Raw genomic sequence first — 13,652 nt, 5'->3', positions numbered from 1 at the left:
CAGCGGGCCACACGCCGCGGTGGGGGCGTCTCCTGGGCGGGCGTGTCCCAGCGCAGCCTGTCTGCAGGTGGGGGCGTGTGATGTTGCCTCCAGGCTGGCAGAGGTGACCCCCATTCCGGTGGTGAGGACACCCCCACAGCTCTGTGGGCCGCCAGGCGCAGGCGGCAGCGGGGGCGCAGCCTGGAGAGGGGTGAGCAGCACGTGCGGGAGACCCGAGAGTCGGGGGCGGCAGCGGGGACACTGCGGGGCTGCCCAGCTTAGTCCCGACCCCCTCACGCGGCAGCCCCGGGGCAGAGCCGCCCTCGGCCGGGGACGCCGTCACTTTGGCTGTTGCTCTTGGGCCCTGTGGGCTCGTGGTGCTGGTGCCGCCCACCCCACGCCTTGGTGTCGGGCAGAGCCCTCGATTCCCTCCCGGCGGGCTCGATTCCCTTGCGCCGCGCCCCTTGGGCAGGAGCTGTGCCTGCACCGCCTCGCTCCCAGACACGCGTCTCCTCTGAGGGGCGTGCTCGGGCTGGTGGGCCTGCTGCCCTGTGACAGGGGTCCTCGCCCGGGCTGGGGTCGCCCCCCATCAGCGCTGCCGGGCACCGCAGGCCTACCCCCACATTAACCCTCAAGTCGTGGCCCCTCTGCGCTCAGTCTCTGACATTCAGAGACTCGGGCCTCGCGGGGTCACCTCCGCTGTCTGTGACGTCCCCGTGATGCAGCGTGGGCCATGCCGGGAGCCCCGGGCAGTGAGCCCCACGCCTGCCCTCCGAAGAGGGGGCCACAAGCAGCTCCCAGGGGCCCCTCAGCTGGATGAGATGTTCACGGAGGCGCTGGCAGCTGTGGGACCCAGAGATGCCACCGGTTCTGGCGCAGGGGCCTCCGCGTGCCACCACCTGGATGCTCAGGGGCCCCAGAAAGCTGACTAACCACCCAGGGTGCCCACAAGGTGACCCAGGAACCCAGGGGAGAAAAGGACAGTGGTCAGGGCATAGACCTCAAGACTGGTGGACGCCCCACCCTCCCGGGTGCCAGGGCACCCCCCCCCCCGCGGGATCGGAAACTTCGCTGCAATCCAGCTGGACAGCGGCTGGAGCACCATGGGGAGGAGGGAGACGCGGGTTGGGGGTCACCAGCGCCAGGAGCTCGAGGGGGCCTGACGCCCTGGGCTTGGGGCCTCCTCCCCACCCCGGGGGACATTGTAGGCCGGGCAGCCTCTCCCCCGTCCTCCCAGCGTGCCCCGGGGGCCTCCTCGCCCACTAGGGACGGCTCTCCTCCTGCCCGGCTGCAGAGCCTGTTTCTGGTTCCTCCACTGAAGGCCTCTCAGCCTCCCCCGAAAGCCCCCTCGGCCTCCTCCTCAGACAGAATTTGCTAAATGCAGTTCAGAGGGATCGATCCGAGCGCCGGAGCCTCCCACCTTCTTCTAAACAAACGCGCTCCGAGGAGTTAGTTTATTCACAGATCGCCACGAGCACTAATGACCCGAGGCTGCGCTGCCACTCAGCGCGGCTGATAAAGATTTAGCATCGTGTTCTAGGTGTCGGCCTGTCAGCGGGCTGAGCCATTTGACCAGGAGAAGAAAACGCGCAGGGAGCTATTGATTACAGCTTCTCGGTGTCACTTGTTCACCAGGATTTAGGTATTGATGAGGCTGCGGGTGGAAACAAGTGCCCTCCCCTGTGGCTGCGCCGAGAACAAAGGCGGAGCTGGAGAGAGTCCGGCCGGAATCAGAGGATTCCGCCATCGATCCAAGGGCCCCTCGTGTTGTTTTTGTTGGAGACAAATCTATGGGTTTGGAAGTTTTATAGCGTCTGAGGAAGGGCCCCTGTAAGGGATGGGCCCGCAGCGTGGATGGATGAGGCTTCACAGCGTGCGGATGGCGGTGCAGCTGTGATGTTATGAGCTTCTTGGTTATTGATAAAAATTACATTTTATGCAGCGCAGGCTTTGAAGGAGGGGGCGGGGAGGGGACGCGGCCTTTGAAGATGTCCTTAGGGCCCCCATAAATTTGAGCAGGTTTCATTATTTTAATAGTCTGAAGCCTGCCACTGAAATTAACACAAACAGAAGCCGTGCTGCCGGCCACGGTGGAAGACAGCACGGTGGGGGCCGGGGGTGGGTGCCACGGCTACCCCCCCAGACACGCGCGGGCTGTCCTGGGCACCGCCCGCCTCCCCGCCCGGCCCTGCTGCCAAGGGGGCTGCCGCGAGCGTGTCTGGTCTCGAGGCCGGCGGGGGGGCTGGGGCCGGCCGTGGAACCCGCTGGCGGGAAGGGAAACGGCGCGTGCCCGCGCCTGTGATGCAGACTTGGGTCCACGCCCGCTCTTAAGCGCCCAGGCTGGTGTGTGGCCGAAGCACAGCAGTTAGGGTGTCTGTCCTGCCTGACGGGAGCCCCCACAGTGAGTCTCCCCAGGATGCTGCTGTTCCCCCCAAGAAGGCGGGGACCCCTTGCTGGTGGCGGGCGGCCCCAGCCCACCCATCCAAGCGCTGGATGGGACCTGTTACCATGGCAACCCAAACTTCTGGCCAAAGTTTGTGAGATGGGGGAGTCGATCCTGCCTCCCTGCCAGTCTCTCCAGCGCCCCCGGTCTGCCTGCCACACCCCGAGCAGCTTGCAGCGCAGCGGGGCGCGTGTGGGTCTGCCGCACTCCCCTCTCCGCCTGTGAACCCGTGGGACCCCCGGGCAACGGGCCTGGCCTGGGCTTGTTGGGGCCGTGCCACAGAGACCTTCCAGGTGGCCGCGGCACAGCGTGGGGCTGGGGTCACACAGCTGCCCGGGACCGTGTGCCCACCCGGTCTTCTGCTTCCCCGGTCTCCTGCTCTGGGTGTGCGCCGCACCCGTGCTGTGGACACGCGGCTTTAACCGTCGAGTGTTCCTTGCGGTCACTTACCCGATGAGGTGGTTCCCCCTCCTACACCTTGGTGCGGCGGGTGTCTCTGGAGAGGCCTGTGCTGGCCTTGGGGCCCTCCCCCGCGCCCAGGCTGCTGCCGCCACCCCCCACCCGCGCCGTGGCACCGCGCGGTGGGCCTGGCCTGTCACGATCGGGGCCTCGCGCTGGCCGGGAGCTCGCCTGCCCGGGCCCCAGCTGACGCCGCTCTCTGTCTTCCAGGTCCCCATCCTCGTGCCCTGCCACCGAGTGACCTGCAGCAGCGGCGCCGTGGGCCACTACTCGGGGGGCCTGGGCGTGAAGGAGTGGCTGCTGGCCCACGAAGGCAGCCTGGCGGGGACCCCGGCCCAGGCTCGGGGTGCCCCTCGCGGCTCACGGCCAGCCAAGCCAAACTGAGTGTGTGTGGTGGGGCGGGGGGGCGGGGGGCTGTGCTGCAGTAAAGTGGCTGTCCAGGCCGGCGTCCTCTCTGCTGTCTCTGTCTCCTGCGGTGCATGTTGGGGCCCAGCGGGGGGTGGGGGCGCCATGCTTAGGGGCTGGGGAGGCCGGCAACGCCAGGGCAGCAGTGCCAGGACGGGGGCAGCGCTGCCTGGTACCCCGCAGCCACCCAGACTGCAGCTGGAAGCCCCTCCCTCTGGGCCTGGGCGCTGGCCTTGCTGGAGCAAGGGGCCGGCCGTGAGGCAGGGCTGTTGTGCTCTGTGCTCCTCCTGCAGGCACGCCCACGCGTGGTGCCCGCTGTGGACAGTGAGGAAAGGGCTGGGGTCATGAGCGTACTTGGGAGTGGGGCAGGGCCTGATGCTGTCCCGACAGGGCACCCTGCGCCCTCACATGGGCTGCTCAGCCTCTGCTGGACGCGCGTCGCCACGTGACCGGGTCAGCTCGACCCTGGACTCCGCCCAGAGAGCAGGGGAAGCACAGAGCCCAGCGTGGGGCACACGGAGCAGATGGGCCGCACCCGCTGTGCGCGTCAGGGTGGGGCCCGGTACACACGCTGGGTGGTGTGTGGCTCGGGGGTCAGTGCCGCTGGGCGCCAGCCACAGGGACTGGGTGTGACCGGCCAGACGTGGCTCCCTAGCGTGAACCCCACATCCTCCCACAGCCAAGCCAATTCTGGGTGTCCTTCCCTCAAAACCAGCGGACGGCCCTGCTCCAGGACCTCTGCCGCCACCCTTCTTGCGCGCGCTTCAGGGAGGGCGCGCTGGCCTGGCAAGCGGCTGGTTGTCCAGGCCGCCAGGCTATCCTGAACAGGAAGGGAGGAGGCTGGAAACGGGCCGTCCCCAGAGGGGCCGCCGTGAAACCCCCAGGACTGGGCCTCAGGTAGAAATGCCCGCGCACCCTCGCTGGCTCCCCTTGGCGCCTGCATGGGTCCCTGCCGCCCACCCCAGCCTGTGTGAGGGCCCCGGGGCTGCAGGCGCGGGCTCTGGGGGGGCCTCCAGGAAAGCCCATCTCACGTCGCTTGAGAGGTTTTCCCCGCCGTCCAGTCACCTGCTGCCCCACCCTGGGGGCTCCGGGCCGCCTGCCACACCCCGCTGTGTGTGTCCCTCCGGGCAGCGGGGTCGCTAAGACGGCCAGCGGGGTCCCCTCAGCCTGCATGGCTTCCCCTTCCTGTTCGCGTCAGTGGATGCAAAGTCTGTGTCTAGGAAGCTGCGGTTGACGTCAGTCTTGCTGCTATCAGTTGAGATTTGAACGGCGCTGCCCACCAGCTCCCGTCCATCTGCTGCCCGTCGTCTGCCGTCCGTCCATCCGTCTGTCTGAAGGGATGGGCTGGCAGTTGAAAGCCAGGCCTGGAGAAACTGCAGGTACCAGGCGGCTCTGAGTGACGAGGGCCGCCGTGCTGAGCCCGCGGGCCCCGTGGCTCCAGCTGCCGACAGACGGGGGGTCTGGCCTGCATCACGCGCCGCTCGTCCCGTGGGCCCCATGCAGGCAGGCGGGTGGGAGGCGACTTGGAGGCTGGGCAGGGGCCGAGGGCTGTGACCAGCCCAGCCTGGCGGCGCCGTATTAATGAAAGGGCGGCTGAGGGGCCTTTCAAGTTCCTCATCAGGTGTGTTTTGTCACTGAAAAAAGCCAGAGGGAGACCCCACGAGGTCAGCAGCCCAGACCGGCCCCCGTCAGCCGCTGCGGCAGAGACTGCCGAGGAGCGCCTGGCCGCCAACTGCTGCTCCCCAGAGGGGCTCCCTGAGGGGTATACGGGGTGCTGGGCTGCGGGTGACAGGCCAGTGTGGTCTGAGAACACGGGGTGGGTGTCCTCCTGGGCTCTGCTGTGGGGGCACAGGATGGGGAGCACCAGCTCTACAGGGGCCCCAAAACCACCCAGCCAGCTCCCAAGAAGGTGCATATGGCACTGGGCAGCTTCTCCAGGGTCTGGTGTTGGGGGGGTTGCTACAGGGCAGGGAGAAGTGCACCCCAGTACCCCCAACACTGCCCGCTCTAGATAGGTCCTGCCATCCGCCGCGTCAAGACAGAACATAGACCTCTGATGGGAAGGCGCGTCAACACACTGAGCGTGCGGCACAGACAGGGCAGAGAATGGAGCTTCCCGATCTAGCACCGAAGTGACCTGTCCCCTCGTGGGTCAACGTCCACCCAAACAGGGCTGGCCCGGAGCAAGGCCCAAGAGCCGCCGCAGCCTGAGGCACCTTCCGGGGCCCATGGAGCAGGCTCAGACACAGACAAGTCTGGGAGGAAAAGGGCAGAAGCGACATCAAGATGAACGCTGCCACCGCCGCTCCCCCCGGGGCTCCCCCGGGGCTCCCCCCGGCCTCCCTCCCCCCGGGTCTCCCCGCGTCTGATTCACGCGCCCAGGACCGAGACGCCAGCCTCTTCCCATGCGCCTGCCCCCCGCGCCTCTCCAGGCTCCCCCTGCCCGTCCTTGCCGCCCCCTACCGCCTCTCAGCTTCTCCCTGCTCTGCTCAGCCTCCACTGTGGGGGCAAGGAACCTAGAGCCTCCCCTTTCCTGGGGACCCCGTTACAGTGTGTGTGGTATGGGGGGGTGTCTGTAGCGCGTGTGCCTTGAGGACCTCCCCCCCCCCCCGGGTCCGAGGCGGGAGCCCCCATCCCGCTCCTGCTCTCCCGTCCCGCAGACGCTGGCACTGGGGTGTCCCCTCTGCATTGTGGACACCTCCAGATCCGGACCCCCACAGAGAGGGCGGCAGGCAGCGGGTGGGGCGGGGGGCGGGGCCCTGAGCCTCAGCTGGGGGCGTCGGGCGCGAGCTGTGGCCGGCAGGGTGGGGGCCACGGCTCGGCCTTGAAGGCTCTGCTGAAGTTGGGCTGCACCAAGCCCAACCACATGGGGTCCCTGCACCCCAAAGACCCTGGGCCGTAGGAGGCGAGACATGCGTTTGGACCAAGCGCGGGGTGAAGGGAAGCCTGGAGGTCAGAGGCTCAGAGGCTCAGCGGCAGGGGGTGTCTGCAGGCTGCGGGGGTGGGGGTGGCGGGGCTCGGAGGGAGGAAGGTGGGGAAAGTTTCTAATTTTAAAAATACATTCAAGAAAATTATTTCCATTTTTCCTGAAATTAAAGTACATATAATCAGAAAAACTCTCCCAGCCCATGAGCCAGGCAAGCTCAACCTGACCCCGGAGCACATCCCCGCAGAGGCCAGGGCCGGCCCTGGGCCCTCGAGGGGCTGGCCCAGGGCCTGCGCGGCTCGGACGGCGGCAGCCTGGGACGGTGCCTGCCAGGGGACCCCGGAGGACACGCCGGGTCTGCGTTCCTCAGGACCCCCATCTGGCTGCCCAGGGAGTGGACCGGGCTCAGCCAGGCGTGGGGGTGCCCGCCCACGGGAGGGCCACGGCACCGGCGCCCGCTCAGCCTCCAGCCGCGGGGGCGGGCGTGATCCACACATCCCAGGCCCGCGCGTCCGGACGCCTGCCCAGCGCCGACCCAGCACCGGCCCTCAGCCGGGCGCTTGGGCCCAGCTCCTTCCGCCGCCCTCCGGGTGCGTGAACGCGCGTGCGGTGTGGGCTTCCAGGCCAGCGCCTCCGCTCTCGCTGTCCCCGCCGCTCGCGCCCGGGCCCCCTCCGGACTCGCCAAAGGCTGAGGCAGCGCCTGGGCGGCGGGCGTGCTGTCCACTCAAGGAGGCCGCCCTGCTCGGCCCCAGACGCGGCTTCCTCGGCTCAGCCGGACGCCCCGAGCGGCCAGGACGCGTGTTAGTTGAAGCTCCTCCCTGAGATGCAGAATGACGCGTCTTGATGTTACCCCAGCAGGGGCCGTCGCTGTGGTCCTTCCTCGTGTGGACGTCTGACGCCTGTGCCGGGAACGAGGTGACGGGTTTTCTGTCGTTCCCTGCAGACTGGCCTCAGATGTAGATGAGCAGCCGCTCGTGGGGACGGGAGGAGCCTGTGTGAGGCCCGGCCGCCCCGCCTGCTCCCCACGTGGGCCTGCCACCACCGGCCCCTCTCTCGGCCGTGTCCCTGCCGCTGGCCCTGGGCCCCCGGCGGAGGTGGTCTCGGGTCTCCACGCCACGTGCGAGTCCCTCTCCCGGGCAGCCCCTGGGGCGGGATCAGCCCGGTCCGTCCTCTGTACAGTCAGGGGTGCCCCGCGAGAGCTGCGGGACTTTGCCACACGGTGCCGCCTCGAGTGGGGCCCAAAGCGATACGTCTGCGCCCAAATCCCCAGAACTGAGCGGACCCCACTCAGAACACGGATTGGACCATTGCAGGTGGAATGATGGGCCCAGGAGGTGACCTGGTGAGCCCGGGCCATGGCAGGTGTCCTCAGAGGCGCGAAGCGGGTCCTGCCACTGCAGGTGCAGAGACAGTGGAGATAAAAACCCTTTAAAAATTCCGTCACAGCATCAGCTGAAAAATATTGGGTTGTCGGGAAAGTCACGACGCATCTTTGCATCAAAAACAGAAAAATACATCATGACTTTTCCGATAACCCGATACAAGAAAAATTATCTGTCCACCTCAGTTAGTGGGGCTGTCTCTGAACATGAGGACTCAAGCCACAGGGAAATTGTGACCCACTGGACAGCATGGAATCATCACAAATATAAGGCAGACCCACGGGGGGAAGCGTCCGCACCGGAAACACCGGGTTGTGGCCGTAATATATAAAAAGCTTCTGCCAATCAATACAAGACAAGCCCCCCGACGCCAGAGAAGCTGAGAGGACAGGCAAGCAGGGCCTGGAGACAGGTCGCACAGAGCAGCTCCGGGGCCGTGGGCCGGGCGTGGTGGCGTGGCCACGGCCGCCTGCGGGAATTGGCGCGGGGACGCCACGTCCTAGGGACCACTGCGGCGTGACAGCGCACCTTGTTGTGTGGGGTGTTCTGAGCCCGCAGCCGCTGTCGGTGTGGCGGGGCATGGCTGTCAAGGATAGTTTGGTCAATTAAAATGCAAGATGCCGGCACCCTTGGGCCAGACAGTCCCACCGTCCGGGACCGGCCCTGGAGAGGCCTTCTCGTGGGCACGGCCGCGTCGGGGTGGCGGCTGCACCGCGGCCTGAAGCAGCCACAGCACCAGGGCCCATGGACACTGCGCCGGTGACGCCCTGGTGTGGCCCTCACGTGGCGACGAGGACGGGCATGAGGCAGAGGGCGCAGCGTGCAGAAGCGCGGGTTTCTGGTCCCCTGCACTCGGCGGGGAGCATGTGGAGCCACCCTGGCCGTGGGGTGTTGTGCGGCTTCCGGGGCAGCTCAGCTTTTACAGATGCTGCTCTGTCATCGTGAAACACGGGAGTCTGTCCTGAAGACACACGTGTCCGTGGGTTCACTGTGGGCGTCTGCCCTGGGCCGGTTCTCAAAGCAGGGGCTTTTGACGGCCTCGGCAGGAGATGGCGGGGCGTCTGGTGCTTTCGTCCGCCTGCCCCGCGCCGTGCCCCGTGGTGTGCGGGTGAACAAGCTGCCTGGGCGCTGAAGAGCCCCGACCAGAGGGCTTAGGAGACAGAGCTGGCCAGACCCAACTGTGGTGGGTGTCAGGCCCCCCACTCCACCTGTCTGAGCCCCCCTCCTCCTGGCGGGCAGTGGAGTGAGGATCCTCAGTGGGGCGTGGAAGCAGTCGGGCTGTCTGCAGACGGCTCGGACATAAACACTCGCGGGGTGTGCGCCTTGGCGGCGAGAACCATGGAGGGGAGCGTGGGGTGCACTAGGAAATCCAGAGGGGCTTCCTGGAGTAGGTGGGACTTGAGCTGCGCGGGATGTTGAGGGCATCTCAGGTGGAAGCAGCAGCAGGGCTCTTGGAGGAGAGGGCAGCCGTGGCGTCCACCCTGAGAGGAGAGCCAGGGGAGTCGCCAGGGGAGAGCAGACCCCAGCCCGCCCTGTCCTGGCAGGCCCTGCGGGTGCGGCGTTCACAAGGTTTCAGATGTGGCCTGGCAGAGGAGAGCGATGCGTGTGGGCAGCAGCCCCCAGACCTGGCAAGGCCTTTGCGGCCCTGTCCCGGGGGCTCCGCCCCTTCCTGCCGGGCGGTGGGCTTCCTGAACGGCCCTTTGTCCTGGCACTGAGCCGGAGACCCAGGCGTCATGGGCCGGCGTCCTCACGGGCAGGGCGAGGAGAGGGCCAGCCCCGCACCTGCCCAGCAGCTGGAGCCACCGTCCTTGGGGTGAGAGCTGCTGCCTGTTCCTCCTCCCCGGGGGCCCCGAGCGGAGAGGCCGGGGCTCCGCAGCCGGAGAGCAGGCCTGAGCCTCGCCGAGACGCTGCCTTCTTGTCTCGCGTCCGTGTTTTACATAATTAGGTGAGTCACTTAATATCGCTGTGCCTTGTTAGAGAAGCTACTAATCCTCAGAGCTAGCAGGACTAACTAATTAGTGTAAAACACTGAAAACCTAAGAAATTCAGATGTGGAGTGCAATTGGCCAGTCCCCCTGGTACCGCGCTCACGCCGTGTCCCCAGAAGAGCCTCGGGCCTGGCTCTGTCAAGGCCAGCGGCCATCTGGTCGTGGCCAGAGGGAGACGGTGCCCCGGGGGCCCGGCTGGCCTGCTCTGCCCCTGCACTGGTTTGTGGGCCAGAGCCCGTGGGGACAGAGACAGGCAGGCTGACAGCCTGGCCGTCACAGCACCTTGGGGTGGCCCCAGGGGGCTGTCGGGAGTGCCTGAGGGGCCTGCAGGCGGGGTTGCAGCTCAAGAGAGGCTTAGTACCCGCCTCAGGGCAGGGCAGGGGCCGAGGCCGGTGTGGCCAGCAGGCCTGGCTTCGGGGGCTGGCCCTGTGCACTGACCACTGGGGCTGCCTGTCGGCTGGAAAGGAACTGAGGGCAGAGGGAGGCCTGCGTGCGGCCGTGCCTCCATCTCCCCTTTGAGGGGCTCTGCCCGCTTCCTTCCCATGGGTTACCCAGAAAAGAGCATCAGGCCCGGACTGCAGGCTCCCACGCCCGGGGGCAGGGCGGGCCACCCAGGGGCTTCCGGCCAGAGTTTCTGGACACAGGTGGCCCAGCGCGCTCCCCTGTGGCTGCCTCGAGCGCGCAGCGTCTGCAGCGGGCGCTCCCTGCCACGGCGCGGTGCCCACAGCTGCGCTCAGACGGCGGGGCCCTGGAGCCAGCCTCCTTGCTCCAGAGGACGTGCAGCCAGTCAGCGGCAAGCCTGGGCCAGGGTGGCCTCAGCGGTCCTGAACACAGCTGCGCAGGGCCTGGGGGCCTGAGACGCGCCGATGCCGTGGGCGGAGCGGACCCACCTGCCCGGCGAGAGGCCAGAGGCTCCGCGGCGGCCGGCCGGCATCAGACCCGCCTCGCAGGCGACACGCCAGCTGCCGCGGTCGCGTCCAGAGAGAGCTGTGAGGACGGCGCGGAGAGGACGCGCGTGCTGGTGAGCGGCCCCCCAGGACCCGACTGGGGCCCAGAGCCCTTGGCAGGCGGCCCGAGGGCAGCAAGGCCTCAGTGTCGCTTGACCCAGCCGTCAGCTCCCGCGTCCAGTGGCGGAGCCGGCCCGAGGGGTGGGCTTCCTGCGCGCGGCGTCTTCCGAGAGCCCCTTGGCCGGTGCGTGGTGTGGCCAGCGGGGTCGGCGCACCCCGGGGGCTCCCCACTGCATCCCGTCCTCGCGGCCTGCGTCCCCCTCACGCAGGGCGTCTTCAGGCCTGAGGCCAGGGGCACCCAGGGCCGCCCTCCCCAGGCGGTGATGCCCTCCTGCCGCTCCGGAGAGAAGCCGGCAGAGCCCACGGGGGCCGCGCTCGCCCAGCTGGGGCCGCCTCAGGGGCGAGCAGGCGGCACCTGTGAGAAGGCGCAGAGTCCGCTCGTGGGGCCTCGGACAGCCTGGGCCCCCGGTCCCGCCTCTCTGGCTCATGCCTCTCGGAGGCGGTGCCTGCACGAAGCCTGCTGGGCCCAGACCCCCCACCCCCGGGGGCGCGGGCGGGAGGAGACACCCGCTGGGGAGCGCTGCGCACCGGTCATCAGCTCCTCAGCCCAGAGGGCGGCCCCAGAAATGGTTCAGGTGGCCCCCGCGGAACTATTCTGTGGCGGGGCGTTTCCTCTGGTTGAGCTGGGAGGGCCCTTGGCCAGCACTCCACTGGGGCCCAGCCTCTGGCCAGGTGGTGGCCCGGGGCGGGGGGAGCCTGGCCGCTGACTGGGGCGCACCAGCCCTCCCAGCCACCCCCTCTCCCGGCAGGAAGGTGAGCCGGCGAGAAACACAGGCCAGCCCCGCTGACCTTGGATCCTCTACGTGCGGGCCTCGGGTTTGGGGGCACAAGGTTTGACCCCAAGAGTGTTCAACCCACAGTGCAGCCTAGTCCGTGTCTGGACACAGGGGTCACCCTAACGCATCTGCTTGGGGTGACGGGCAGCACCCCTAGAGCCAGAAGACCTCTCCAGAGTTTGCCGAGGAGCCGAGGGCGGGTGGGGAGAGCGCGCGGCGCTCGGGGGCGGTGGTGTCCCGGGTGTCACGCCTGGCGGCCTCGGCGCCTGCCGCGTAACCTGGAGCCTGAGCGGGGGACTTGCCCTGCCGGGGGCGCCGGAGGAGCCTGCGGAGCCGACGAGACGTGCTTCTCGACAAACGTGAGGGCTTGAAACTCAGTGTAGAAACTTGAAAACTGAATCATGGAAACGATGAACTTGACAGCTTCCCAGGGCTTGATGACCCGACAGCTGCGGGCAGAGCCCGTCCTGGGGGCCTCGCTCGGGGCGGGTGCTGGCGGGCCTGAGAGCGACGTGTGCACCCACAGCCCGCGCGGGGCCAAGGGGCGCCGTGAGGGAAGGGCCAGCGGAACCCACAACTCAGAACTCAGCGCTGGCATTCAGGGTCTGCAGCGAGAGCCGACGGGACCCCCACCGGTGCTGGGGTGTGGAATCAAAACAGAATACCCAGTTTCCTGACAAACCCCCAGAAGACACCCCTTTCCAACCACGTGTCTGAGGCCGGCCGCCCACCCCCTCGCCGGAGGTGTCCAGCTGCCCGCAGGGCGTCGCCGCCGCCCACAGACGGGTCTCACGGGGGCAGCCTGCTCCGGGGCTGCTGGGCCTCGGGACAACAAAGTTTGTTATTAAATATTCGTTGCCTCGGGCTGATGCCTAACAGGGTTTGCTAAACAAGCCAGTACCTCCCTTCGAGGCTGCGGGGGACGTAGCCCGTGCGTCCCAGGTGGGGCCGCCAGGGTCTTCCCGAGTGAGGGCCAAGCCGCCTGCGGCACCCCGCCTGCCCCGGGTTCCAGCCAAACAACACCCCACACCTTGGCTTGGGGCCGATTCAAGGTTAGAGCGGCGCGCGGGGCCCACTCCCGCCAGGCGCCGAGCAGCGTCCTCGGCCAGGGCCTCCCCAGCATCTGAGGGTCTGGCCTTCTCTTCAGACGCCAGAGGTGGGCGCTTGCACCCACTTCGCCCTTTCGTGCAAAGACTGGAGCTGCACCGCCGGAGAGAAATCGGTTATTGAGAGAACAAAACCCACAGCTGGGGTGCGGAGTACAGACCCCACTTCCTTCCCTCCCGCGTCGGAGCTGCTGCGGCTGCAGCAGACGCTGTGCCTGCCCGGCGCGTCCCTCGCGGCTGCCCTCCAGGCTGGACAGGGCATTGTTGCCGGGAAGGAGCCGGAGAGCCGGGAGGCGCGAGTCCCTCCCGCAGGCCCCTGGCCGCGGTCACGTGGCTATTGATTTTCAGTACCGGAGGTGCTGTGCCCCCGAGCGTGGGGTTCAGCAGATGCCAAGCAGTTTCTCCTTATCAGCCGGGTCCCCGAGTACTTGAGCATTAAGACGACAAATGTCCACAGTTAGCAGCGCGTCACACGGCAGCTGGGCGGACGTGCCAGCTTTCTAATGAAGGCGAGTTGTTGGCAAACACACGTCCGTGCGCACTGGAGGGGCCTCCTTTTGTGTGTGTCCCACGCTCTCGCGTGCTGGGAGAGATACCGGCGGCGCCGCGTCTGGGGGCGGCCCCGGGGGGCGGCCGTTCACTGCCAAGGCGGAAACAAGCCGAGCCGAGGGAAAGCGGAGCGGGGCTGGCGGGGGGGGACAGGCTGGCAGCGGGGCGCAGGCAGGGGATGTTCTGAGTCAAAGCGGCAGCCCGGCCCCCTCGTTTCTCCTCCCACCGGGGTCTCCGAGCGCTCCTCGGCTCCGCTCGGTCTCCCCGGGAGACTCCGCCGGCCGCGCCCTCCACGCGAAGGGGAGCACGGGGCAGGCCTGGGGGGCCAGAGCGAGCCCCCCGCAGCCCCTGCCCGCCCGCCCGAGCTGCCATCTTGTATTGATCACGGAGAGGGTTGTGTCCGTGGGAAGAAAATGCCACGGCCTTAGACGCTGATATTACGAGGAATTGAACGTTCTTTTCTACGGAGACGCGTGAGATCAAAACGTTTGAGCCATGGAAAGGAGCGGGGGGCGCAGAATGATTAAATAACAGCAGCGGCAAAAATCAATCCCGGGTTGGTCAACAGGCCT

At 67.6% G+C, this 13,652-nt stretch overlaps 1 protein-coding gene across 1 annotated transcript in view; it reads left to right on the top strand.

Annotated features, from left to right (window-relative positions):
- MGMT (O-6-methylguanine-DNA methyltransferase) overlaps positions 1 to 3,265 on the top strand; it is a gene marked incomplete at its 3' end in the record, with an annotated part of 142,320 nt that extends 139,055 nt beyond the window's left edge. The window contains exon 5 of the mRNA XM_084244524.1: positions 3,092 to 3,265. Coding sequence (XP_084100650.1) covers positions 3,092 to 3,265 — 174 coding nt within the window. The remainder of the gene's footprint in view (positions 1 to 3,091) is intronic.
- Positions 3,266 to 13,652: the final 10,387 nt, after the last annotated feature.

The sequence above is a fragment of the Talpa europaea genome (assembly GCF_964194135.1).
Source record: "Talpa europaea genome assembly, chromosome: 10".
Classification (NCBI taxonomy): domain Eukaryota; kingdom Metazoa; phylum Chordata; class Mammalia; order Eulipotyphla; family Talpidae; genus Talpa; species Talpa europaea.
The sequence above is the reverse complement of the archived record's forward strand: the minus strand, read 5'-3'. Positions and strand labels throughout refer to the sequence as shown.